Source organism: Drosophila novamexicana, unplaced genomic scaffold, assembly GCF_003285875.2.
Source record: "Drosophila novamexicana strain 15010-1031.04,08,12 unplaced genomic scaffold, DnovRS2.1 tig00000770-arrow-pilon, whole genome shotgun sequence".
Taxonomy (NCBI): Eukaryota; Metazoa; Arthropoda; class Insecta; order Diptera; family Drosophilidae; genus Drosophila; species Drosophila novamexicana.
Genome location: NW_020824821.1, coordinates 450,329 through 475,594, shown reverse-complemented (window position 1 = coordinate 475,594; position 25,266 = coordinate 450,329). Strand labels below are relative to the sequence as shown.

The window sequence follows — 25,266 nt, the reverse complement described above, 5'->3', positions numbered from 1 at the left end:
TTGGGCAATGCATGTGGTTAGTCCTTTGCCAGAGTCCAGTGCGGGTGTTGCGTCTGTTTTGGAGCACATATATTTTGAATGCAATGAGACAGAGCTAGGGTAAGAACGAGTGAACGCGAAGAATGAATGAACTGGAGTCATGAATGGCGAGCAACAGCATCTAGTCTCAAAAACCTAAACAAAAATGGGGTGAAATGAGCTCGTTAGTGGCATATCCAAGTTCCCTTTATATCTGTGTGTCTGTGTGTGTGTGCGCATATGAATGCCATAAATTGTGCCACAGACTCCACTTTTGCACCCAAAATCCCATGCCTATAATCATAAAATCCTGTGAGTATTTGATGCATGACTGCATTATAAAATTTCAGCTACCAGGCCGAAACCCAAACAGTTGGCCAAAAGTACGCCTCCATACCATGGAATGCCATTGTTTTTCGCTGTAAATACATTTCCCATTTCCAAAATTTTAAATTACAGCTGGTTTTGTGCGTAGTAAAAGCTTTCATAATCAGCGCATTTGACTACGATAAAATTCAGTTTTTAGTTTTTATTTTAAGTTATTCTAGAAATCCTTTTAGCTAGTTAATTATTGAGTTAATAAATATTATAGGTAACGAGCGACAAGGTAAAATCAGCAAAAGATAACATATTCTATATATTTTTAGCACACTTTCTTAATAATTGAAACACATAAATACTTTTCTTTAAAAAAGTACTTGACTTAACAGCACAACATCCAAGTAGTACTATAGCATATTTCATTTAAAATATGTTGTGATGGCATAGAGTAAATTCAGCAGAAAGGATAATCAGAGCTGTAAAAGTTCCCTTTACTGTTGATATCTGGTGCAACCCCCGTAGAAGTGAGTTCTTTATCCGATTCACCCCTAAGCGAAGTACTGTTAATGCCAACACATTTTCGCATATTTCTCCAGCTTGGCAAATTTAAGCATCCTTCTGATGGCAAAGCGGTGGAGCGGTTGAGCGTGGGGTCTGGCTAAGACATGTTTTAGCATTCACGCCCAGTTGCGCCATCTTCTTTGGCGCCAAGGCACTTTGCGAGCTCGGGCAAATCCATTTGAAGCGAGGGATTTTCATCTTTCAGGTTGCGCTTGATGTGGTTCTAGCTTCACGGCGCACCGGGTCGAAGCGTTGCCAGACCGTTTCCGACTGCAGCGTGTTTACGTGGCAGGACTTATCGGAGTTGTCTGGACTTATGTGGAGGGCAAAATGTGCTGATTACAATGGCAATGTCCAGGCCCTGTCCAAGCCCTGTGCAGGCCGTGTCCACGCCCGGCCTTTGCTCGACTTAGCGGATTAAGAGCGTCGCTTATTCAACCTTAATTTATGGTGACACATAGAAAACGAGATACACGGAATGCGGAATACGGAATGCGGAATAGAAGATTCAAAGGAGCACAGCTGCATATAAATTGAGAACGTCTCGAACTTAAAATTTGGCAACTGATGGGCATCATTTAATTTAAGCAGACTGCTTCTTCTAAACCTTGATTATTGGCGACATAGATTCCCCTTTTCTGCTACGGCGTCTTCAATTCTCTGTTCCGGCTAGACCAACTAGAAATTATCGCCCCTTATTCCTATCTACGTGCACAACAGACTACGCTATGCACAATACTTTTCGCGTGCTATGTAAAAATTATAATAGTTTGCATCACGTTTTCTCTACCGAACTGTCTCTAAACCTAATAAAATCGTTGCTTTCAGGATACCTTCGGGAAGTCGCTGACCATTCCCAGCTATGAGCAGGGGCATAGCTTGCCGGACAGGCTGAAAAATTTTCCCCCACCGGGTCGGTGATTTCCCATTACTTTTCTCTTTGTCCTATCACTCTTTATCTAACTAACATTGCTTTACTTTATTAACAATCTTCTTACTTTCTTTTTTTCCTATTTATTGTATTTTCTTTATTAATATATCAAATTAAGATTGTTTTAATTTTACTTGGGAACACTTTTTTCCTACTTACAACCTTCCGCTTAGATGTAGGCTCTGACAAAATTAGCTGTGAAAAGGGGCACAGCTGGCCGGACTGGCAAATAAAACACCTCCATCGGTCGGTGATGCTATTTAGAAAATTGTATTCTTTAACTAGGCTTTTAGCATATAATTCTATTATCTATTGTATAACCTATTGAATAATGAGAAAGACACTCGGTTTGTCGACCATTAATAAATAATAAATAAATACACAAAAAAAAAAAAATAGAAACTTTCACAGGCCGCAAGCACCGCAAACGTATTGACTTGACTTCTCTCTTTCTCTCTCTATTTTGTCTGTTGAATTTTTATAGATATATTGCCGGTGTCAATACACAGCTGTTTGTATTTCCAGGGCGCGACATTTTCACGCTGCACAAAAAAGAATAGGGAAATTTAATGAAATTTCAAATTGCCATTCGCTTCTATCTCAAGCTGTCAAGCTTCTGTCTGCGTGTCTGTCTCGTTTATGCGTGTGTGTGTGTGCTTGCGTGTCCTGGCCTGTCTGCTCAATGTCATTTGTGCTCCAGTGACAGCTGCTCATTTCACGCTTAGTAATTTCAATGAATTTTTCTAGCGCTATTCGAGCCACATCTCCATCTTATTTGTACGGCGCTGTATTAATTAAATTTTCGTATTTAATTTTGTTTATATAGATAAATGCATAGTTTATGCAGATGCGCCCTTAGACAAAAATGTCGGCCAATGTTTATAAATAGATTGCATAATAAAAACCCTCCTTCCCTTCCCCCTCTCAAGCAAAACTATCGCAAGAATTTTATTATATTTTCGATAATCATAATTAGATAATAAGATTATGTACGTCTCGTATTTGCTTAGAAATCTTCTCATATTTGCTTGAAATCAATAATGTTTTTTAGGAAAATTTCCATTTTATAGCGATTTTTTTATGAACCCTGAACCCATTAAAAATGGAAATAAGGGTATATTGTATTTGTGCAATAGCCAAATGTATGTAACAGGCAGAAGGAAGCATCTCCGACCCCATAAAGAATATATATATTTGATCAGCACCAGTAGCCGAGTCGATCTAGCCACGTCCGTCTGTCTGTCTGTCCGTCTGTCCGTATGTATGAACGCAAGGATCTCAGAACCTGTAAGAGCTAGAGACTTGAAATTTTAGATATAGGTGCTCCTAGTGCCTGCGCAGATCGAGTTTGTTTCCGATAATCGATAACTTACTCCGTTTAAAATCAATCGGTACAAATCGATATCGATAAGGATAACACAGGGATAAACAGGATTTGGGCAATTTTGATAAATAATAAGAGCTACAGTCACCAAACTTGACATATAGCTTATAAAATAGAATATACTTATACATATATGCATTTGATGTTGGAAGAGGGTTCAGGGTTCGGGGGCTCCCGACTAGAACCACTTACTTGTTTAAATTAAAGTAATTTAATTAATTGCGAATTTCAAGCGTCATAAATGGTTAATGTATTTATTTATATCTGTCTTTGGTTTGACTAACAATGAGCTTAGGACTATTATTTGAATCAAGTTGAAATAACGTTCCTAAGCTTATTGTTTGTTCAATCTCAATGCATATATTTAATAGATAATTTTAGCATATAACTTCCATTGTCCTTTACAGCTACTTCTTTTTCCTTTGTGTCCTCAATAACTTACTATATCGAGCGGCTTGATAATGCCTTCTTTTAAGAATCGATTTGCGCCATGCGCGCCAATAGATTTGAATTTTGCGTGCGGCTCGATTCATCCTGTACAACATGATTGCTTGCTGCCTTTTGCGTTCATCTTCTTGTTCGCGTTTTATAACAATATTATTGTAAACTTTTTCTTCTTCTTTGTAGGTCAGGATAAATGCATCGAACAACTTTTTTTTCTCTACCAATTCATTCTCCAAATCCAAATGCTCAATCATTTTTTCGCCGATTACGCGATCGTATTTTTTTATTGCGGCCTCTAACTGGATTTGCAGCTTGTTTCTGTTAATTGGGGATATATTTGTTAAGAGTTTTACTGATATCGTCATTTTCCACTTACCTTTCTTCACGTGCCGATTTCTCCAGCAGCATATTACTCTTGGTTTGATTCTCGTATTCCACACGCAGTTTTTCCAGCTCTATCTCCAGCAGTTTTTGTTTTTCCAAGCTGTTCTTCTGATTCTCATGGATTTGGCGCTGGCAAGCTTCACTGCGAAAAATTAGCGCTTATTTAAACTGAGATATATCAAGCACACATGCACTCGTACCTTTCGTTTTGCATGCGCAACACATTTTTCATTTTCCTCTCTTCCAGCTTCAGTTCGCATTTTTGAAGATAGGCGCCTTTTGCAGCCATTTTCCAGCGCAGCTTCAATTTTTGGCTTTCAAAATAGGCCCTTAGGTGCTTTATGGTATCTTTGATGTGCTCATTTTCTTGGTATATCTTGTGCAACGCATGCTCATTGCTGATCTCCTTCTTTGCGCTACGTTGCAAGTGGTGCTTAGAGATGCCGAACAGCTGCTCAAAGGCGATCAGCAGCCTGCGATCCTCCGGTGTCATGTGATAGTCGGGAAACAGTGTGCATATATCCGGATGGCACTGAAAGTAGTCAATCAGCTTGATCATGCCATGATCCATCAACGGATGTCGTTGCTCCTTCACAATAATGTCACGCCGGCGTATGTAGTCCTCCACCAGCCGTATGGCTGGCTGGTATTCGGTGCCGTGCAAGATCTTTGCCACACTGCTCGGCCTCCTGAGCAGTTTTGGCAATAGGAGCGCACTCTTCACACAATCTACCGAGTCCTGCAGCACACGTATGACACAGCGTATTTGCGTAGAGCGCGCTGTAGATAAATCTGTCAATCAGTTCAGATTTAAGTTAGAAATCAATATTCTATGCTTGTCTAGAGAGATTGTGTTACCCACCAGCACCGACATCTCTTGCCATGCTTGGATGCTTCTCATGCCATTTGCTTGGCAGCACATGGTCCACTTTTCCCGACGATGATGCCCTTAACAAATTCATTTTTTGAAAAAATATAATAACTATTCTGTGCTATAAAAAGTATGTGTGTCTGTCTGTGTAATAAAAACAGATCTGTATTAAGGCATAGCCTGTGATTGCTAGGAACATTATTTATTTGGAAAGGAATACTTAGGAACTATGTGGTTAAGTAAAAAAGTTCAGTTTCTTGAACTGGGAAGCTACTAATATTTCTGGAAAGGTTTAGTTGAAGGAATGCGAATTCTTATTAGTATTTAATGACTAATCTTATCGTGTTTTTCTTAATCCCTAATTTAAGAACATTAGAGGCAATTTTATAAACTCTGTGGAAAATCTACTACGTAGCTTAAAACTCAATTTCCATTAAAATATACGACTATATATTATTGGCTTGCTTTGATTAATTTATTTTTTATTTTGCTAGGCATATAATTTTTGTTAGATTTTGCTGACAAAGTTGCCATTCATGAAAGACGGGCCATTATTTACGTGTGCCACGTTTTTTTTTCTTTTGCAGATGCTTACGCCATGCGCGCCAATATCTTTGAATTTTGCAAGCGGCTCGATGCATCATATAATGTAGAATGGCCTGTTGCTTTTTGCGTTCTTCTTCTTTTTCGCGCTTAACCACAATTTCTTTGTAAATGGCCTGTTCTTTGCGATAGGTTACCATATATTCATTGAGCTTTTGCTTGGCCTCATTCATTAGATCCGTCAGCTCCAGATTCTCGACCAATTTCTCACCGATCACCGTATCATATTTTCGTATAATGCCCTGCAGCTGTATTTGCAATTTATTTCTGTGTAGAAATTTTGTTTGTTAATATATAAAATTATATATTTAAAATTTGATTATTAATTCGTACATACTTTTCATCACGGCCCTCCTTTTCCATTTTTTTGTGATCTCTGTCCAATTTTTCACTTTCGAACCTGACTTTTTCCAACTCTTCAGCCAGTTCAAATTGTTTGTCCAGGCTGTTCTTGACATTAGCTAGCACAGCGCGCCGATAAAGCTCTCTGGAGAAAATGTTGAGTAATATACTAAAAATATTATATATATATTTATTTTTTAGCCCGTCTGACTTACGTTTCCCGTTCGATTTTCTCTTCGTGCAGTTCTTTTTTCACTCTCAACTCTTCAGCGATTTTGGCCATATGTGACGCCTTGGCGACTGCCTTCCAACGCTGCTCGATCCTGTGTGCGGCGATTTTCTCCTCAATTTGTTTTATGTTCTCCTTGAGTTTCTCCTTTTCTGTGTATACACCCTGCAAATAACGTTCCTGCTGTATCTGCGTCTTCGCATCGCGTTTTAAATGAGCCGTGGCCATGTCGATCAGCTTCTGGAAGGCGAAGAGAAGTTTACGCTCATTATCGGACATCGAGTTCATTAATCCGGGAAACAAGGTATAAATCGTTTGGTGACGTTGAAAGTAGTCAATGATCTTAATCATGCCATGATCCATTAGTGGCGATCGGTGTTCCTTCAATATAATATCACGCCTGCGCACAAAGGCATTTATCAGCGGTATGGCCCCCTCAAATTGTGTGCCGGTCACAGCCTTAGCCAACAGTCGACGGTCCTCTATAAGTTTTGGCAATATCAATGAGATCTTAACGCGCTCGTAGGCATCATTCATGGCTCGCAGCACATTTTCTATGATCGTGCTGCGCAGCGAGGAGAAATCTAGGTTGATCTGTGTTAGCTATCGATCTATCCAATATAGTATTTGATTTCTTTTGTACCCACCTAGCTGAGCCATTTGTATGGCTTCGCGCTGTGTCGCATGATCGGCTTCCTTGTTGGTATTCGGCATTTTGAAAATTAAAAATCATAAAACTTTAAAGGATCCTTTAGCTTGTATCTGTCTGTAATTTGTAATCTGTATGTTAATACTAAACAAATAAACGTATCAAATCTAAATATTTCATTAGGTTACTCGGTTGTTTTACAAAAAACAAGTAAGAGCTTCTAGTCGGGAGCTCCCGACTAGGGGATACCCTGAACCCTCTTCTTCCAACATCAAATGAATATATATATTCTATTTTAGAAGCTGTATATCAAGTTTGGTGACTAGCTCTTATTATTTACCAAAATTGCCCAATAAACAGGATATCGATATCAATTTTTATCGATTGCTTGGAAACAGAGTAAGTTATCGGTTACCAGAAACAAACTCGATCTGCGCGGGAACTAGGAGCATCTACATCTAATATTTCAAGTCTCTAGCTCTTACAGGTTCTGAGATCCTTGCGTTCATACATACGGACAGACGGACAGACAGACAGACGGACGTGGCTAGATCGACTCGGCTACTGGTGCTGATCAAGAATATATATACTTTATGGGGTGGGAGATGCTTCCTTCTGCCTGTTACATACATTTGGCTTTCGCACAAATACAATATACCCTTATACCCATTTTTAATGGGTGCAGGGTATAAATAATAATAAGATATACTATAGAAAATTTCATAAAGATCGGTTAAGAAAAACCAAAGTTATATATAACTGCTCAATTGAATGCTCATTCATGCGCGTCTGCTTCGCATTCTAATAGCATGATAATTGCATCGTTTTTATGTAATGTTATTTTAGTTCCTTTTTTATTATAAGTACTTAATTGTTGGTGTGGCTGCTGAGTAGAGGCATAGCAAGTGGTGCGGTCTGTCGCGAGTTCGAGCCCTACCGGGTAAAGTATTATTATTTTTTTTTTTTGCTGGTGTGGCTGTTAAGTTGAGTCGACAGTAAGTAATGCGGTCAGTTGCAAATTCGAGCCCTGCCAAGGGAACTTTTTTTTATTAATTTATTTGGTGTTGGAATAAGAGGTTTCAGGGTATCCCCTAGTCGGGAGCTCCCGACTAGAACCTCTTACTTGTTTATTATTTGCAATGGTAAATAATAAAAGTTGTCATACTGAGCACGAAGTTGAACGAAATATGTCTTAAGTTGCATGTCTTGCATTATTCATCCGAACCGGGCGACGCCAGGCTATTGATACTCGTTTCAGGTGGTCACCTCCTTGAATATCTATTTTAATTATTATCAATTAGATTTTATCAATTTACTATAAGAAACTACATTTTTTTTTTAAATTTCTATTTTTATTTACGATCTATCTTATCGATTATGGGTAAATTATGTGGTTATGAGGTTTTGTGTGTATTGGCATTGTTACATATGTTTGTCGTTAATTGTCGTTTATTTTCTTCAATTAGATTTTATCAATTTACTCTAAATAGCTAAATAATTATAACACTTTTCCTGTTGCCCTTTTTGAAGTCCCCTTTGTCCTTTTGCTGCTTCTTCATGCATTCGTTGGGGTTCTTATGCCCCTAGCTTAGTCAATGCGGTAATATATGTTGTTGTGCGCTTCGATGTAGCCATATTCCATTACAAATGCTGACAATGACGGATTAGTTTAGTCTGATGACATTCATTTAGTCAGTTCATGAAATTTGTTCATATGCTGCGGTCGGGCGTTCCCTGTGGACTAATAACTTTGTGCCCCATCACAGAATGTTGCCCATTCGACTCCAAAACATAATAGAGTCATTTTCTATGTGACTCGACGAGCCAATTGGCTGTCTATCTGCCTGCCTGCATGCTTGCCTGCTGACCATATGTCGCTGCATTTGCACTGAGGAAGGGAAAATCACATAAATTACTTTATGATGGCATCGCATGAATCTGGCAGCGGGTGAGCAAAAAAAAAAGAAAAATGAAGTAAAGAAGAAACTTTTGGAATCACACATGTGGTCACTGAGTGAAAAAGTTAGAAGCTGCCACTGCCGTACAATGCATTATGAGGAAGCAACAGAAGTCATTCCCAAGTTATTACATCCCCATGCAGAACCCACTCCGCCCCCCCCCCCCCCCCCCCCCCCCCCCCCCCGCCCCCGTGCAGGACTCTCCATTGTCTTTTGTGAGTTGCCATTTGCGTGTCGCTTCAAAAAATGAAAAGCGAAAAAAGGAGGCGAGAAAACAAAAGTTTTCAGTTTTTCGACTGCCAACTTTAAGCAACTTTCAGTGACATCCTTATTTTTTTCTGACCTCCACCTCTCTCCTGGACATTTTTGACCATTGCGTATTTTCTTTATAATGTTCTTGTACCCTATGCCGATGCCGGGGCCTACAAATGGGTAGTATGCACAGCTGCGTTCGGCTACAATCTGCAGGCTTGCATATACAAAGCATCCTAAAGGGCAACTCATAGTCGAGTCCACTGCAGTCGGGCATTCTTCTTTGTTTTCCTAAAGTTTGGCATTCTGTGAAATTGTCCAAAATGCAATTGCATATAAATCTAAAAGTTTGCAGTTACTTTTCTCCAAATGTTGTGCAAACTTGTAGGCGTAAGCTGCGTTTCAAGCACAAACGGCAAACTACTTTAATCTTGCAAAATAAGCTCAATGAGATTAAAAATAATAAAAGAGTTTGCCCTAACTGACTGGTTTTTAATGCACAGCCTAAACAAGCGGCAAGTCGCCGGTTCAAATTTGACAGTAATCTTACATAATTTCTATATGTTGTCCGGTTATCTTGTAGCATAGCAAAAAAAAAATAGTATTTGTTGTATCATTTTTCTAATCAATAACTCTAAGATTTGTTAAGCATACACGACTTTTTTTCAATCTTTAATAGTCAGCTGCAAAATTTTCCGTTAGAGCACACCGTAACTCACGCTACCAGGAAATGACAGATAAACAGAGATTAGCCAATGAAGATGATGATGGCGTGGAAGTACCTAAACGCAGAGAGGGAAGGAAACATATTCAAACAAGTAATTGTTTCATAGCTGGAACCTATATGATCCCATACTAAGGAATGTTCGTCTTCGATTGCCTTGTAGGTGAGAGCCATAAAAATACGACGTCTGAAATAGTAGCAATAGCTGTTTCGTGGCTTCTTGTATTGGTCACCTTTCCCATCTCCTTGTTCTTTTGTTTCGCTACGATCGCGGAATTTCATCGGGCGATATTCTTCCGTCTAGGACGTGTCAGGTAATACCTGATGGACAGATTGATTTATTCTTTCGCAAGACCATTTCCTTTCATTTAGACGAGGCGCTCGTGGGCCGGGTCTGATCTGGTATTTGCCGTGCATCGACTCCTACTCTCTAGTGGATCTGCGCACTAGAGTGGAGGTGATTCCAACCCAGGAGATGATAACTAAAGACTCTGTGACGATCAGCGTCGATGCAGTCCTGTTCTATTACATCACAGGCTCATTGCACGCGACAATCCAAATTTCGAATTTGCACGAATCAACTCTTTTTATAGCTCAGACAACGCTGCGTAACGCTGTGGGTTCCAAAACCCTTCATGACCTTCTGATATCCAGGGAAGCTCTGTCTGAGGAAATTGGGCTAGCTGTAGACCGCGCAACCGAGAAGTGGGGTGTGAGGATCGAAAGAGTCGCAATGTAAGATTCAAAATTTCTTGGCTTGAAGTGGATTTCTTTATATATGGTACTTTTTCAGTAAGGATATAAACTTACCAGAAAGTCTTCAGCGAACTATGGCTAGCGAAGCGGAGGCAATGAGGGAAGCTCGTGCCAAAATCATATCTGCGGAGGGAGAGCTCTTGGCCTCAAGGGCTTTGAAGGAGGCATCTGATGTGATGGCTCAAAATAAAATTACCTTACAGGCACGTATTATCCTAAAATCTATAAATATTCATTTAATTTCACTTTTACTTTCACTTTCATGTCGCTCTGAATTATATAGTTGCGACATTTGCAGATCCTTACATCGATTGCTCATGAGCGCTTTGTTAAGATAATATATCCTTTCCCTATGGAGATATTGTCACCATTTGAGGGCCGTAAAAAGGGTGGTGAGGCTGGTTTCGAACCCTTATTAGAATTGTGTGGTATTACAACGGTAAAGGGTTCTGAGGCTGAGTACAGAACAACTTCTAGAGCTACTGAAAATAATATCAATGAAGAACAGAGTCAACCTCAGCTTGAATACCAATGTTAGGAATTGGACGCATATGCTATAGTAGGTATTAAACGAGGATGGAAACACGAATACCTTTTTATTAGTATTTAATATAAATGAAGCTGAATACAATTAAAAAAAAAATTTACAGTTGAAAATATTGGTTTGTGTGGTGAAACATTAAAATATTTTGTACAAGTTTTGTTTTTTTTGAATCAAGATCTCTAAGAATTGTTAAGCATTTAATAGTCTAGTAAATATGTGCTTCCAAATTCACATAAACTACAAAATTTGTCGTTATGGATATTCAACCGAATTCACGTGACCAGACAAATGCAGAGAGGAAAAGTGCTGAAAATGTTAAAAATGGCAACGGAGAAAGATCACCCAATAATAATGAATCCAAGAAACTAAACAGCCGCAGAGAAGGAAGGTCATATATTAAAACAAGTAATTGTAACATAGCTTCGAGTCTATTGGCTCTTATACTAAGGTCCGTTTTGTCTTCGATTCTCTTGTAGGTGAGAGCCAGAAAAACACGACGTCTGAAGTAGTAGCAATAGCTGTTTCATGGTTCTTTGTATTGATCACCTTTCCCATCTCCATACTCTTCTGTTTCATTACGATCGCGGAATTTCATCGGGCGATATTCTTTCGCCTGGGGCGTGTTAGGTAATACTTGATGGAGAGATTACATTTATTCTTTTACACGAACATTTCTTTTCGTTTAGACGAGGCGCACGTGGGCCGGGTCTGGTCTGGTATTTGCCGTGCATCGACTCCTACTCTCTAGTGGATCTGCGCACTAGAGTGGAGGTGATTCCAACCCAGGAGATGATCACTAAAGACTCTGTGACGATCAGCGTCGATGCAGTCCTGTTCTATTACATCACAGGCTCATTGCATGCGACAATCCAAATTTCGAATTTGCACGAATCAACTCTTTTTATAGCTCAGACAACGCTGCGTAACGCTGTGGGTTCCAAAACACTTCATGACCTTCTGATATCCAGGGAAGCTCTGTCAGAAGAAATTGGGCTAGCTGTAGACCGCACAACAGAGAAGTGGGGTGTGAGGATCGAAAGAGTCGCAATGTAAGATTCGCATCTAATTGGCTTTAAGCAGGCATCTTATACTTATTTTCAGTAAGGACATACACCTTCCAGAAAGTCTTCAGAGGTCGTTGGCTAGCGAAGCGGAGGCAATGAGGGAAGCTCGTGCCAAAATCATATCTGCGGAGGGAGAGCTCTTGGCCTCAAGGGCTTTGAAGGAGGCATCTGATGTGATGGCTGAAAATAAAATAACCTTACAGGTAAATACGATGAGAATAGGGCATGAGTATAAGTGAAATATATATTGCATTTTCAGTTGCGGCACTTGCAGATCTTAACATCGATTTCGCATGAACGTCACCTTAAAATATACTATCCCATGCCAATCGAGATGTTGTCAGCGTTTACAGAAACCGGCGGTGGTCAGCGTAAGATACCTGGAAACCCAGATGACGATGACTTGCAAAGAGATTCTTTAAAATCACTTTTCACTGCCATGTTTGAGCCATTCGTTAAAAATCCCGGCGAGCCCGTGACGTCGGACGGTGAATCCTATATGGGCCTGGATAAAGTAAATGAAACCATTTACAAAGACTTTATGAGTATGCACACTGGTCTTCCAGATGCCACAGAAGAGAAACCAAATCCGGGTCAGCAGAAACAAAATCTGTCTGAATCGCAAACTAATTTAACCGATTCCAATTCAAATTACCGTATGTTCTTAATATTAGTTATTGTCCTGCCTATTTATGCCTTATTATTCCTACATTTTAGAAGATCTGAATTCGACAGATGGTAAGGATTCGTCTGCAACAGGATTAGTGCTTTCCGAATCCAAACCCGAACCAAGTAATGATAGTGTGTTTCGATTTTGTTGCAGCCCGACTTATGAATCCTTACTGAAATTCCTCTCTGTTTTTAGAATTTGTAGCCAGTACAGCAACGGGCGAAAATCAGTCTGAAGCGAAACCAGAGACACCCGCTTCTGTACCAGGTAATAAAGGTATAATGCGTATTCCTATTTATTACTTCCTCAACTGTATATGCTCTAAATTATTCTATATTGTTTAAAGATGCTCCAAATACAACCCCACAGCCGCCTGAAGCGCAATCACAGCATATCAGTCCCAGTCGAAATAGTGAGCTCTGAATTCACAGAAAAGATCTTAACTTTCTTTAATTTTGTATTAATTTGTTTTTGAAGATGTTCCCGGTACAGAGGCAACTCAAACATACCGGCGCGCCCATAAGTGAATATCAGGAGCTGCTAAGTAAAAAATTAAAAATTTAATTAATTTACTAGCTGCAAGCAAGAAGTAGTCTAATGAAGTGTCACGAGTTGTTTCCATATTTACTGTAGTGAAAGCAAATTTTCAATGTGCCTTAAACTCAAGTAACCTTTTTATGTAGCTGCTCGAACCTTATAACATGGATATTTTTCTTCAAGTGTCTACAACATGTACAAATTATTGCGTATATTGTGCTTTATTTGTTTTATTTCTGTTTTATTAAATTGTTATACCTTAGTTTTGTTGTGAATGTTATATATTTTGCTTTTAATTTTTATTTGTTGGTATTATTTCCTTTTGTATTGTAAATCCCCCAATTGCACATACTTACTAAATCTTCCCTTCAAACATTACATTACTCTATGCATCACAAATGTACACAAAAGCTTCTTTCTCTCTCTCTTTCTCTCTCTCTCTCTGAAAAAGGCAGGCTAGAGGCCGGGCACAGACTGGCGTGTAACATAAATTGAACTAACGCGTAAGAGACACGACAAATGTGTTTTTAACAATATTAACTTAAATTAATGTTATGTTAAATTTGTATAATTCACAAATATCGGTTGCATCAAAATGTTGCCGCATACTTGTCGCACGTCTCGCACTCGCATGGTTTAATGTAATTATAATACGTTTTTTTTTTGTGTGCATCGTAAATTAGCAAAGAAAGTTTAATCATAACGTGCCAGTCAGTGCAAAGAATACGCCGAGGAAATCACCCAACAAAAATGTCAACACATATATGGGAAATAAAAAACGCAATTTGACAAAATGTGTTAACCGGTTAGTAATAATATTGTAATATTCAATATTTTTTATACCCATTTATACGTGAACCCATTAAAAATGGGTAAAAGGGTACATTGTATTTGTGCGAAATGCAAATGTATGTAACAGAAGGAAGCATCTCCGACCCCATAAAGTATATATATTCTTGATCAGCATCAATAGCCGAGTCGAACTAGCCATGCCCGTCTTTCCGTCCGTCCGGCTCTCAGTTTGTCCGTCCGTCCGTCCGTATGTATGAACGCAAGGAACTCTAAATCTATAAGAGCTAGAGAAATTTTAGATGTAGGTCCTCCTAGTACCTGCGCAGATCGAGTTTGTTTCCGATAATCGATAACTTACTCCGTTTCCAAGCAATCGATAAATATCTATATCGACATCCTGTTTTTTTTTAGCAATTTTTGTAAATTTAAGAGCTAGAGTCACCAAACTTGATATGTTGCTTCTAGAGTATTGTATATATATATATCAAGTATCTTTCATTTTATAACTATTGGCACCTCCCCGCTTATACCACAGTGCTTTAGTCAAGCTAATAACCCAACTTTTATTGCCAACCAATCTAAGCCACAATTTAAATGCAATTGACTTTTTTAGAATACACAAGTATTATATGTGAAAATTTCATTTAGATCGGTTAAGAGAAAACCAAAGTAATATGTAGCTGCTCAGTTGGATGGCACAGATAGCGAAAACATCAAGAATTTGTGTATACATGTACACACACACATTCATGCGCGTCTGCTTCGCATTCTATCGCCTTCTTACATCATTGTAATTACGACTTGTTTCTGTAATGCTATTTAAGTTCGTTTTTTTCTCAATAATATTTAATTTTGGTGTAGCTGTTGAGTAGAAGTATAGCAAGGGTTGAGGTCTGTCGAGAGTTCTAGCCCTACCTGGGAAGCTATTTTTTTTTGTTTTGCTGGTTTGTCTGTTGAGTAGTGTCGTCAGCAAGTAATACGGTCAGTTGCGAGCTCGAACTTTATTTGTTTAATTTATCTTTATGACTTCAAACAAGCGGCGTTGCGCGAACTGCATTTGGTGTCGGAATAAAATTAAATTAATCTATTCAATATGTCGTGAAACGTTATATAAAAATCGAAAAATATTTTTAAAGCTAGATAACGTTTAGTTACGTTTTGTCGGGTGTCTGAATTGTACAGTTTGCTGCTTTGTATTCGCACACACTTTAGCGTTTGCTTGTGTGTGAGCGCGCGAGTGTCCGTAAGTTTGGTGCGTGCTTTTCATATCGTGCGTGTTAGAGGACAGGTGCAGCACAACACCCGCACACACGCACAACACACTCATCCGCGCGCACACACATGTACTTTTGCTGCATGTACGTGTTTGTGCAGCTGTTTTGAGCTTGTAGTCCCGCATCCACCCCCTACATTCGGAACTGGCGCTGCCTGTGTCAGCCAGCGATGCATATTCAAATTTGATTTATGCAAATGGCAAATGCAGCAAGTGGCGAGTGGCGAGTGGCGCTCTCTAAACCAATGTTTGCACATTTGATGCCGCACCGAACCCTTGACTCCCCATAAGAGGCCAACTAGTAGCAAATAAGCCATCTTTCATGTGCCATGCAGCTGTGGACCTTTGGGGAATTCTTTAATTCACATTTAAATCCGGAGAACGAGCAAGCTGTTTCCTTTGCCGGAGAGTTGGTGTGGAGGTATATGTGTGCACTTGACGTTTGGTCATTTCAGTTGTCATTTGGTTTTCTCCATTTTTTACACCCTAGAAAGTGGGCCAAAAGGGTATACTTGTTTTAAAGAATTTAATGAAGCAAACCCATCAAGGTTACTCTAACCCAATAAGCAATAGCTCGAGGTAACGGACACGTCAGATTTTTCGATTCTTTCGTTTTACATGTCCTTTTTCAGGAGCATCTGCTAGTCGTGCGCACTTGAGTGGAGCTCTCGTGCTTGCACAGGAAGACTTATCTAACCCCATAAGATATGGCTGTTGTAGATCATGCATGTTCCAAAAATATCGATAACTATCGGTAATCGATTAAATATCGATAACAACACTCGGTATTGAAAGGATGAGACGTCAGATCTAAGGAATTATTTTCGCTTCTTCTGTTTCAATTATTTCTTTTATGCTCTGCTTATGTAGCATGTGCTAGTCGTGCACACTAGAGTGGAGCACTCTTACTTGTTTTTCCTCCTGCTCTTTGGAATCATTGGTCACCAGATGACACACGGCCACAGTGGCCGTAAATGTTCTGCCATCTGTAAACCTAGACGCTCAGCTCAGCTGTCACTCTGTTGGGTTCATTTTGTTTTAAGGTCTTTTGGTTATCGTTGGGGTTTTGATTTTTTTTTCGCCCACTTTGTTTGGCATTTGACCTCAGCACGATTTCATTTTTCAGCTTTATTTTTATACCCTGAACCCATTAAAAATGGGTATAAGGGTATATTGTATTTGTGCAAAATCCAAATTAATGTAACAGGCAGAAGGAAACATCTCCAACCCCATAAAGAATATATATTCTTGATCAGCATCAAAAGCCGAGTCGATCTAGCCATGTCCGTCTGTCTGTCCGTCCGTCCGTCCGTCCGTATGTTTGAACGCAAGGATCTAAGAACCTATAAGAGCTAGAGACTTGAAATTTTAGATGTAGATGCTCCTAACTCCCGGGCAGATCGAGTTTGTTTCCGATAATTGATAACTTACTTCGTTTCCAAGCAATCGATAAAAATCGATATCGACATCCTGTTTTGTTTTAGCAATTTTGGTAAATAATAAGAGTTAGAGCCGCCAAATATGATATGTTGCTTCTAGAATATTATAGATATTTCAAGTATCTTTAATTTCATACATATCGCCACCTCCCCGCTACCACCCTAGAACTATAAATCAAGTTAATAACCGAACTTTTATTGCCAACCAATTTAAGCCACAATTTAAATGCAATTGACTTTTTCAGAATACACAAATATTCTATAGTACAATAAGATATACTGTAGAAAATTTCATAAAGATCGGTTAAGAAAAACCAAAGTTATATTCAACTGCGCAATTGAATGGGGCAGCAGCTTTAAGAATTTCTGTATACATGTACACACACACATTCATGCGCGTCTACTTCACAATCTAATAGCATGGTAATTGCTTTTTTTTTTCTTTTTATTCTTTTTTTGTAATTTTATTTGAGTTCCTTTTTTTTCATAAGTAATTAATTGTTGGTGTGGCTGTTGAGTAGAGGCATAGCAAGTGGTGCGGTCTGTCGCAAGTTCGATCCCTGCCAAGGGAACATTTCTTATTAATTTATATGGTGTTGGAATAAGAGGGTTCAGGGTATCCCCTAGTCGGGTGCTCCCGATTAGAACCTCTTACTTGTTTGTATTGTGTCCGGAATTGGCATTTTTTCATCATTTTGTTAACCTTACTGCATTCGATTTCATGTTTGTCATTGTCAATCGCATTTATTGACATCCGTTTTATTGCCCGCCCCTAACAATTTGAATGGTAACTGGGCATATTTCTCCCCTTTGTCCCGCCTCGTTTGTTGCCTGATTTATTCAAGGTCGCAGTTCGTCTCTTGGCACTGAAAACTAGTTTCACAAAGTGGATTTATACCAAATTATTTTTTTTCTGTTGTTATTTCAAGCCCCCTTTTGGCAATTACATTGAAAATCTTTTTTGTTGAACGTTTGCCCTGACAAATCTGGAACAATAAGCGCCTCCGGTTAAATATCCTCTGACGTTTGTTTATTGCATTTTGAGAGCCTTAGATGGACACAATGTTAATAAATCTGATGTATTTTTCATCATGTTTGGCTAAATTATATAAGCTATAAAAAAGAAATAAATGAATGCTCATAATTGTCAAAAACGAAAACATATTTGCAGCAAAATATCAAATTAAAGGCAATATCTTGGTCTTCAAATTTTAATTTGAATACATATATACATATAAGCATGAGCATGAATATAAAAAGGAAGAATATGCATCTAATCTTTGTTTTTAATTTTTAAATATTGAACCATTGATTATGTACTTAAAGAAACGGGTCATAATTGATTGGCTTCAGAAACGTTTGGCTATAAAATTCGGAGATTTATTGTCTAGAACTCTGCATAAGAAGCTTAGATTTAGTTTATTTACAAAGCAATCAGCAATTAGCTTTAATAAACCCTCCAGTCTCTTCAGTATGTCTCATTGATGTGCGACACTCAGCTCTTGGCCACACTGTCTGGTAATTGAAGCTGCTATACAGCTGACACAATACCTGTTGTGCATTCCATGCCAAATGGATATCATTGAGCACTCTCCGACACAAAGTAAGCATTGTCGCAGCTTGTCTAAGCCAACAATGGATATGCTGCTGTGCAGTGTTAAGGGGTCGGCCTAGGGGTGGAGCTCAAAGCAGTCGAATGCTAATTGTGTGCTGTCGAATTGTGGAAGCGCATGTTATTAACAAGACAGTTATGCAGGCGCACACAAAGGTGGTCGGCTTTCAGCCAATCTCGGGCTTAGTTCTATGCGGCATAAATTAGCTGCCGCATTGTGTCAGCAGCAGATCCCAACGACTCTGAAAACATGTGTCGTCGCTTGTCAGACACACAGCCAGACAGACAATCGTACCCAGACCTCGACTGAAATAACTTACAAACACTCAAACTTTATTCGTGACAAAGTGCCAGTCGGACGAATGGACTTGGCTGGGGCAGGGGGCTTGGCTCAAAAGGGGCTAAAAGATAACAGGGCGTATACGCAACGCAATCTGTTTACCAGACGTAAGGCAAATGCAAATTGTCTGTATGCTAGTGTGCGCGTATGTGTGTGTGTGTGTATCTGCGCGTTTGCCTGAAAGTTTTGTAGCTGTAACTCGACTTCTGCTGCTGTTACTGTAGCAGCCATAAGAGTTAGTAAAAAATTTGTTTGCCAACAAAATCTCAAGCCTGTTACTTTTGTCGTTTCTTAATGAATGTGGGCGCCACCCAGCCACCACTAGACTCCCACACACGCCCCACACACGCTCACCCTAACACGCACTAAGAATGAGACTTACGAATGTTGTGTCGTCTTAAAATTATGTTGGCTTCCTGTGACTCTTGTTAAAAGTTTATATTAAGCCTCATTTTTTGTAGCTGCACTTTAGGGTTGAGCGCGTGACACGAAATATTATTAAATTATAACTTCAATAAGTTAAGAAATATACATAGATATTTATTTATTCAAAGAAATCAGTAAGATTTAACTAAATTTAATTCAAGTATTTTACACAGTCGATGCTTACATTTAAAAATATAATTTGGTATAATTTCCCATAATCATCAATATCTAGTTTTAATAATAATTACGGTATTTCTTTAATGTTTTTGGTCATTCTTTTTCTTATAAAATATTATATTTAAAGAATAATTATTTATTATTGATTCATGGGTCGTGTTGTGTCTTTCAAACATATATTTCGTGTTCGTGCTCCTGTTCGTGTTCGAGCTGTGTCTGTCACGTACCCATCTCTAGTGCAGACTGTCAACGGGCTCTCCTGCCCGCTGGAAATTGTCATTGACAGCCGTATAAAGTTTGGGAATCGCATGGTCCGGAGTTGAACTACAATTTCATTAACTAAGTGGTCGTAGCAATTAAGTTTGTGCATTTTGGAATAATATAAATTAATTAGAATATGCTAATAAGTTGCTTTTCGCAATATCAACGTGCCTAGCAGCATAAAGAGAGCCCCCGGCCTTCGGACCATCAGCATCTTTGTTGCTAAGACCAACCTCTATTGGGCGCTTGAGTTAATTTACTTGAATAAATTAGTGAGCGATGCAGGCGAATCCTCTGAACCATTTAAAGTTCTCAGTGCTCGACTGTCGTCTGTCGCCTTAGAATCTCTCCAAGTAGTTGGAGCTCTCCCACTTGAATCGAATGGTTCTACAAGCAATCAGCATTCTGCTTGAGAGAATCTCTAGACAAGCAAATGGACTTCAAGTATTTTTGCGCCTCTGTTGGGCAAACTTTTGCGCAACGTACTCAATTAGAATATTTATTACTTGTACACCTAAGTTAATTTCCACTGTGCATGGTCTAGCTTAGAAATGAATGCCGTAGCGTTTATATAGTGAGTGTTCCTTAGCTTGAAGGACATGCTTCCTGGGGTGCTAAGAGATAGATATAGAAGATGCGCAATAAAATAAATAAACTGAATTTGTTGGCTACTCATGTGGGCCAGATGGAGGACGCCAAGGACATGTCAGAAGGAATAAGTAATAGCAAAAGATAAGCGTTAAAATCTATACTTGAAGCAATGTGAATGGAATGCCAACTAGCAGGATATATTTTACATACATACTAAGCGAAAGTTAAAGCTATACATCGTTAATTGAAAGAAGAACAAGGACATGAAGTACGTCAAGAACAGTTTTATACAAATATATTTAACTGGAGACGTTTTAAGTATACCGACAAACTGATTTATGTCCCTTGTTATATTATCTTTATACATTAAAGAGTTTGTACTGACTGTTAATCAGGCCACAGTCCAAACCGTAAGAATTAAGAGACTGAAAATTATACTAAATCTCAATCTTGAGGGTTGAAAATGAACACTAAGTTGAGGCTTAATATTTAAAATCAAACTCATTTGCAAGGAACATCAACATCAATTTGAGTGCTTCGGAAACGTGTGTGCGTCGGACGAATGAATGTGTAATCGCCAGTTCTAATCCAGCAGAGATATAAATATTTTATTATTTAAATTAACTTTATTAGTTAATCCAACAGTAAATGCAGTTCGCGCAACGCGCTCGTTTGTAGTAATAAAAGTTTATTAAAAAAGTTTCCTTGGCAGGACTCGAACTCGCAACTGACCGTGTTACTTGCTGACTACTTTACCAGCCAAAAAAAAGAGACCGAACCACTTCCTATGCCTTTTCTCAACAGCCACAGCAATAATTAAGAATTATTGAAAACCAATTTTAATAGCGGCACAGTCGCAATAACCATGCTATTAGAATGCGATAGAATGCGAAGCAGATGCGCACGAATACACAAATTCTTGATGTTTTCGCCAGCTGTGCCATCCAACTAAGCAGTTACATATAACAAAATTCAATTGCATTCAAATTGTGTCTTAAATTGGTGGTCAATATAAATTGGGTTATTAACTTTATTTATAGCTCTGCGGTGGCAGCTGGGAGGTGGCGGTAGGTATAAAATGAAAGATTCTTGATATATATATAATATTCTTGAAGCAACATATCAAATTTGGTGACTCTAGCTTTGGTGACCCTAATTTTGCCTAATTTGCTCAAAAAATAGGATGCCGATATCGATTCTTATCGATTGCTTGGAAACGGAGTAAGCTATCGATTATCGGAAAACAAACTTGATCTGCGCAGGCACTAGGAGGACCTACATCTAAAATTACAAGGCTCTATCTCTTAAAGGTTCTGAGATCCTTGAGTTCATACATACGGACAGACGGACAGACGGACGGACGGACAGACAGACAGGCGAACATGGCTAGATCGACTCGGCTATTGGTGCTGATCAAGAATATAAAGACTTTATGGGGTCGGAGATGCTTCTTCTGCCTGTTACCCTTATACCCATTTTTAATGGGTTCAGGGTATAACAAGTAAGAGGTTCTAGTCGGGAGCTCCCGACTAGGGGATACCCTGAACCCTCTTCTTCCAACATCAAATGCATACATATATTCTATTTTAGAAGCTATATGTCAAGGTTGGTGACATAGCTCGTATTATTTACCAAAATTGCCCAAAAAACAGGATATCGATATCGATTTTCTGAAACAAACTCGATTTGATAGGAGCACCTACATCTAAAATTTCTCTAGCTCTTATAGGTTCTGAGATCCTTGCGCTCATACATACGGACAGACGGACGGACGGACGAACGGACGGACAGACGGACAGACAGACAGACGGACATGGCCAGATCGACTCGGCTATTGGTGCTGATCAAGAATATATATATTTTATGGGGTCGGAGATGCTTCCTTCTGCCTGTTACATACATTTGCATTTTGCACAAATACAATATACCCTTATACCCATTTTTAATGGGTTCAGGGTATAAAAAGCACAAGAATGGAAACCGGTTAAATGTATTCAACTTAAATGGCTAAGAGCGAAAGCCTCAACTGATGAATGTTATGAATAGCTCGAATAATTGTTCAAGAAACACAACACGTTCTCATGCTCACAGACAAATATTATATTGACACTTTCTCCGTCCTTTTGCGAGTTGAATGCTCCATTCATTTAGGCGATAACCTATCTGATCATAGATGCCAACATGTTGCATCTCATTTGATGCGGGTGTACAATTCATTAGACTCTTGTCGTTTGCATTCCATATTCTATGGAACCTTCCACTAACGGCATCATTTTGATGTCGACATCTATGTCGATGTCGAAAAAGTCATTTGACAAACACGAAATTCTATAAAATTCGCTTGGCTTTTTTTTCTGGCCCCTTTTCCCTATTGCTACACGTGCAGCCCATCAACTCGCTGACTGGCTGACTGGCTGTCCCACTCGTGGTTGCCCCATTGTTGTTGCCGGCGCATCAGTGTGGAACGTTGCACAGCGACGTCATTGGTATTAGCAAGCGAAAAGTGGCAACTGGCAGGGGTGATGGAGTGAGGGCTGCTGGCGGATTGGAAAATGCGAATACTCCTTTAACGATTTAAATCAATTTCAGGCAACTGACGAATTTCATTTCATCTTGTTTTTGCTGGGCCCTAGTTGTTTATCCTTGAGTATTGATTTGCCTGCTGTTGAATTTTGGTATATACTTAGTATATATAAAAAGAAAAGAGAGGAAACGATAGAATACCCCTTATGACAATGGAACTAAGCAAACAGTTGCAAAAATTGACAATCAGGCTTAAAGATTAAAGTGGTAGCTGTTTGATGGAATTTCCACCCTTCTCATTAGCTTCTGGCTTTCATTATGCTTCAGTAGTCGACGCGCCATTTCTTTGGCTAATTATGTGGCAGTCGGAGAATTTTAATAGGAATATTTGCGATAAAGTTATGCGAACTAACTGGTAACAGGAGCGGTTGACGTTGAAAAATGGACGAGACGAGGAATTTGAATTTAATTAAGTCGTTGGGCAGCTACTGAGAAATTATAACAATGTCTGAGTGTTTAAAAAGCAGTGAATGTCTAAAACAGAACAAAATGATTAAAAATTAATTATATTCTATTTCTAGTTAAAATAAATTTAACAAGTACCTAAAAATAGACAAATATATTCAATTGCTGCTAATTGCCGGCTGTGCTTTTAAAGTATCACTTAAAATTATTTATTTTCCATTTGGCTTTAGGCAAGTTGACACTCGCAGGACTTTTTGGCATTAAACGCATTTGTGACTTGGCAATTAAGGCATTCAAATCGCAATTTCCACATGATTTCCACGCATTAAAAATTTGTTTCTCTGCACTTTGACCCCTTTGTTTGACAATCTTAAATTTATGGGACGAACCCAAGTGACAATTAGCTGCGATATGCGTGGACCTTAAGCCTTCGAGAATATTCAATGAATTTTAAGAGGTTGTCAATATTGAATGCTGCTTTTAGGGGTATTAAATCGGTTGCTTTGTAAATTACCCAGAAACTTATCTTAATTAAAAGCGAGTAGAGCAAACAATATATGAATTATTTCTAGTAATCTACAGAAGTGTACACAAATACTCCATTTTGTTATATGAGGTTGATCTTAAGATATGTACATTTATAATTTATAAATTAAATTTTTGCCATTCCAAAGTTGAAACTCAGAAAAAAGTTGTATGCGTAGAAGTCATCAAAGACATTTTTTTTGTATTAACCTAATTATACATTTTTTTTTCCTGATTAAACTACTTTTCAGCTGAGCAAATTCTTGAATTGTAATTTTTGTCTGTTACGTTTTGTTTATTAGACTATAAGACTTTCGAATACTTTGTTAAATACATTTTCAATACTAATCCTGATCAAAAGAAAAAAAATATAGCATTTGGTAGTTCAATGGAAATGCACACTACTAAAAAAAAAAACAAAAGACCAGCCAACAGTTAATCGTCATCATCATCGGTTAGCAGGTCGGATAAACTTAAATCCGAGGACCGTTTCTCGAGGTTGTCATTATCCTTTGATTGCCCTGGCAAGACAATCGGTAGGGCGTACATCCGAAGAAACATGGATACAGTATCACGAAAGTCCTGGTCGGAACGCTTCATAATGGCTGCCGCATGATGATTGAGCGGATCGTGGGGATTCGGATGCCGCAACAATTGCGGCAAGAATGTCTCAAATATATTCACCAGATCATAATTGGCCGACCAGGCCTGCTTAAAGACATTCATGCATACAAGCCCGGTGGTGAACTCAATATTCGGATGCAAAATCTTGGTAACGAAACGTACGCGCGGCGCCTTCAATGGATATTCCTGAGGCATTGACACATTCACCGTCCAGACGCCACCCTCGTAAGCGGTGCCCATCGGTCCCTCAAGGCGCACGTCCAAATTGGTCATGTCGTCGTCAACGGTTGTATGATACCCCGCAGCCAACAGCCTGTTTACGTCGCGGTTCAGACGGCGTCCAGCCATGGGCGAGGTTGTGTTCACGACTACATTGGCCATTTGGTCTCCTGTTATTCTACGTGTGTCTCCGTATCGGAACTACTGAGATTTTGAGTGCACTCGTCTGTTCCCAGCGGTACCTTCAAAAGCATTCATCTGGCAATGATTCGGTTATTCAAATCGACTCTCATTTAGCGCACTTGCATGCGCCACAAGACAACAAAAATATATATAAAAAAAACTAATTAAAAAAAAATATTCCAATACTTACATATAAAAGAAACGAAAATTTTGTTACTAATACATTATAATTTTATTAAACTAAATATCAGTGCCTACTTTGAAAATGTACGTCTACTTAAATGTCAATTGAATATTCCGATTAGAATCAAATCTATTTTTCAGACATTTTCTGGAGTATCCCAAATATTGTTTTTCATAGTTCTCTGCGAAAATCGCGTAACACCCTTTTTAGTTTGTGGTTTATTGGTGTTTTCGTGTTTTTAGCATTGGCGCATTGCGCACAGAAAACGCTTTAGATGCTGTTGCTCGACTCCCGAATACCCTAAGCTTTTGAAGTGGTGGGGTGGGTAATAACTCAAGATTTTCAACTTAATATAATATAAAATTATCTAGATACAACTATGTTATCATT

General features: G+C 38.8%; 5 protein-coding genes across 13 annotated transcripts; 2 read left to right on the top strand and 3 right to left on the bottom strand.

Annotated features, from left to right (window-relative positions):
- Nucleotides 1–3,459: 3,459 nt before the first annotated feature.
- LOC115763730 (dynein regulatory complex protein 9-like) lies at nucleotides 3,460–5,289 on the bottom strand. Of its 2 annotated transcripts, XM_030706425.1 has the most exons (4): nucleotides 4,906–5,284; nucleotides 4,244–4,835; nucleotides 4,036–4,185; nucleotides 3,460–3,977 (listed from the first exon to the last, which is right to left on the bottom strand). In XM_030706425.1, exons 1-4 carry the CDS (start codon nucleotides 5,003–5,005, stop codon nucleotides 3,623–3,625), a joined length of 1,197 nt encoding a protein of 398 aa, XP_030562285.1. In that variant the 5' UTR covers nucleotides 5,006–5,284; the 3' UTR covers nucleotides 3,460–3,622. The 2 variants fall into 2 exon arrangements, with proteins under 2 accessions (XP_030562285.1, XP_030562286.1); XM_030706426.1 differs by lacking the exon at nucleotides 3,460–3,977 and having other exon boundaries at nucleotides 4,078–4,180; nucleotides 4,906–5,289.
- Nucleotides 5,290–5,383: 94 nt separating this feature from the next.
- LOC115763734 (dynein regulatory complex protein 9-like) lies at nucleotides 5,384–6,879 on the bottom strand. Its single transcript, XM_030706433.1, has 4 exons — nucleotides 6,736–6,879; nucleotides 6,075–6,672; nucleotides 5,855–6,004; nucleotides 5,384–5,784 (listed from the first exon to the last, which is right to left on the bottom strand). Exons 1-4 carry the CDS (start codon nucleotides 6,800–6,802, stop codon nucleotides 5,466–5,468), a joined length of 1,134 nt encoding a protein of 377 aa, XP_030562293.1. The 5' UTR covers nucleotides 6,803–6,879; the 3' UTR covers nucleotides 5,384–5,465.
- A 2,675-nt stretch (nucleotides 6,880–9,554) lies between these two features.
- LOC115763786 (band 7 protein AGAP004871-like) lies at nucleotides 9,555–11,158 on the top strand. 2 transcript variants are annotated; one of them, XM_030706514.1, is made up of 6 exons: nucleotides 9,555–9,765; nucleotides 9,835–9,985; nucleotides 10,044–10,406; nucleotides 10,465–10,630; nucleotides 10,711–10,986; nucleotides 11,078–11,158. In XM_030706514.1, the coding sequence occupies exons 1-5, from the start codon at nucleotides 9,678–9,680 to the stop codon at nucleotides 10,963–10,965; spliced, it is 1,023 nt and encodes a 340-aa protein (XP_030562374.1). In that variant the 5' UTR covers nucleotides 9,555–9,677; the 3' UTR covers nucleotides 10,966–10,986; nucleotides 11,078–11,158. The 2 variants fall into 2 exon arrangements, with proteins under 2 accessions (XP_030562374.1, XP_030562373.1); XM_030706513.1 differs by lacking the exon at nucleotides 11,078–11,158 and having other exon boundaries at nucleotides 10,711–11,064.
- Nucleotides 11,159–11,205: 47 nt separating this feature from the next.
- Nucleotides 11,206–13,498, top strand: LOC115763785 (band 7 protein AGAP004871-like). 7 transcript variants are annotated; one of them, XM_030706506.1, is made up of 9 exons: nucleotides 11,206–11,376; nucleotides 11,448–11,598; nucleotides 11,658–12,020; nucleotides 12,073–12,238; nucleotides 12,295–12,691; nucleotides 12,756–12,836; nucleotides 12,901–12,981; nucleotides 13,052–13,117; nucleotides 13,183–13,496. In XM_030706506.1, the coding sequence occupies exons 1-9, from the start codon at nucleotides 11,226–11,228 to the stop codon at nucleotides 13,230–13,232; spliced, it is 1,506 nt and encodes a 501-aa protein (XP_030562366.1). In that variant the 5' UTR covers nucleotides 11,206–11,225; the 3' UTR covers nucleotides 13,233–13,496. The 7 variants fall into 7 exon arrangements, with proteins under 7 accessions (XP_030562366.1, XP_030562368.1, XP_030562367.1 ...); XM_030706508.1 differs by having other exon boundaries at nucleotides 12,753–12,827; XM_030706507.1 differs by having other exon boundaries at nucleotides 12,753–12,836; nucleotides 12,901–12,972.
- Nucleotides 13,499–23,941: 10,443 nt separating this feature from the next.
- LOC115763719 (ubiquitin-conjugating enzyme E2 H) lies at nucleotides 23,942–24,961 on the bottom strand. Its single transcript, XM_030706412.1, has 2 exons — nucleotides 24,883–24,961; nucleotides 23,942–24,767 (listed from the first exon to the last, which is right to left on the bottom strand). Exon 2 carries the CDS (start codon nucleotides 24,669–24,671, stop codon nucleotides 24,102–24,104), a length of 570 nt encoding a protein of 189 aa, XP_030562272.1. The 5' UTR covers nucleotides 24,672–24,767; nucleotides 24,883–24,961; the 3' UTR covers nucleotides 23,942–24,101.
- Between the last annotated feature and the right edge of the window lie 305 nt (nucleotides 24,962–25,266).

What these genes read in the sequence shown, in the direction of transcription:
- LOC115763730 (XM_030706425.1), bottom strand. Translation starts at nt 5,005, where the DNA reads ATGAATTTGTTAAGGGCATCATCGTCGGGAAAAGTGGACCATGTGCTG. An exon ending in GGCAAGAGATGTCGGTGCTG is followed by an intron (nt 4,836 to 4,905) that starts GTGGGTAACACA and finishes ACTGATTGACAG; the next exon opens with ATTTATCTACAGCGCGCTCT. An exon ending in TTGCGCATGCAAAACGAAAG is followed by an intron (nt 4,186 to 4,243) that starts GTACGAGTGCAT and finishes AATTTTTCGCAG; the next exon opens with TGAAGCTTGCCAGCGCCAAA.
- LOC115763734 (XM_030706433.1), bottom strand. Translation starts at nt 6,802, where the DNA reads ATGCCGAATACCAACAAGGAAGCCGATCATGCGACACAGCGCGAAGCC. An exon ending in CATACAAATGGCTCAGCTAG is followed by an intron (nt 6,673 to 6,735) that starts GTGGGTACAAAA and finishes AGATCAACCTAG; the next exon opens with ATTTCTCCTCGCTGCGCAGC. An exon ending in AAGGAGGGCCGTGATGAAAA is followed by an intron (nt 5,785 to 5,854) that starts GTATGTACGAAT and finishes ATTTCTACACAG; the next exon opens with AAATAAATTGCAAATACAGC.
- LOC115763786 (XM_030706514.1), top strand. Translation starts at nt 9,678, where the DNA reads ATGACAGATAAACAGAGATTAGCCAATGAAGATGATGATGGCGTGGAA. An exon ending in TTCCGTCTAGGACGTGTCAG is followed by an intron (nt 9,986 to 10,043) that starts GTAATACCTGAT and finishes CCTTTCATTTAG; the next exon opens with ACGAGGCGCTCGTGGGCCGG. An exon ending in AAAATAAAATTACCTTACAG is followed by an intron (nt 10,631 to 10,710) that starts GCACGTATTATC and finishes TGAATTATATAG; the next exon opens with TTGCGACATTTGCAGATCCT.
- LOC115763785 (XM_030706505.1), top strand. Translation starts at nt 11,226, where the DNA reads ATGGATATTCAACCGAATTCACGTGACCAGACAAATGCAGAGAGGAAA. An exon ending in TTCTGTACCAGGTAATAAAG is followed by an intron (nt 12,982 to 13,051) that starts GTATAATGCGTA and finishes TATTGTTTAAAG; the next exon opens with ATGCTCCAAATACAACCCCA. An exon ending in TATCAGTCCCAGTCGAAATA is followed by an intron (nt 13,118 to 13,182) that starts GTGAGCTCTGAA and finishes TTGTTTTTGAAG; the next exon opens with ATGTTCCCGGTACAGAGGCA.
- LOC115763719 (XM_030706412.1), bottom strand. Translation starts at nt 24,671, where the DNA reads ATGGCCAATGTAGTCGTGAACACAACCTCGCCCATGGCTGGACGCCGT.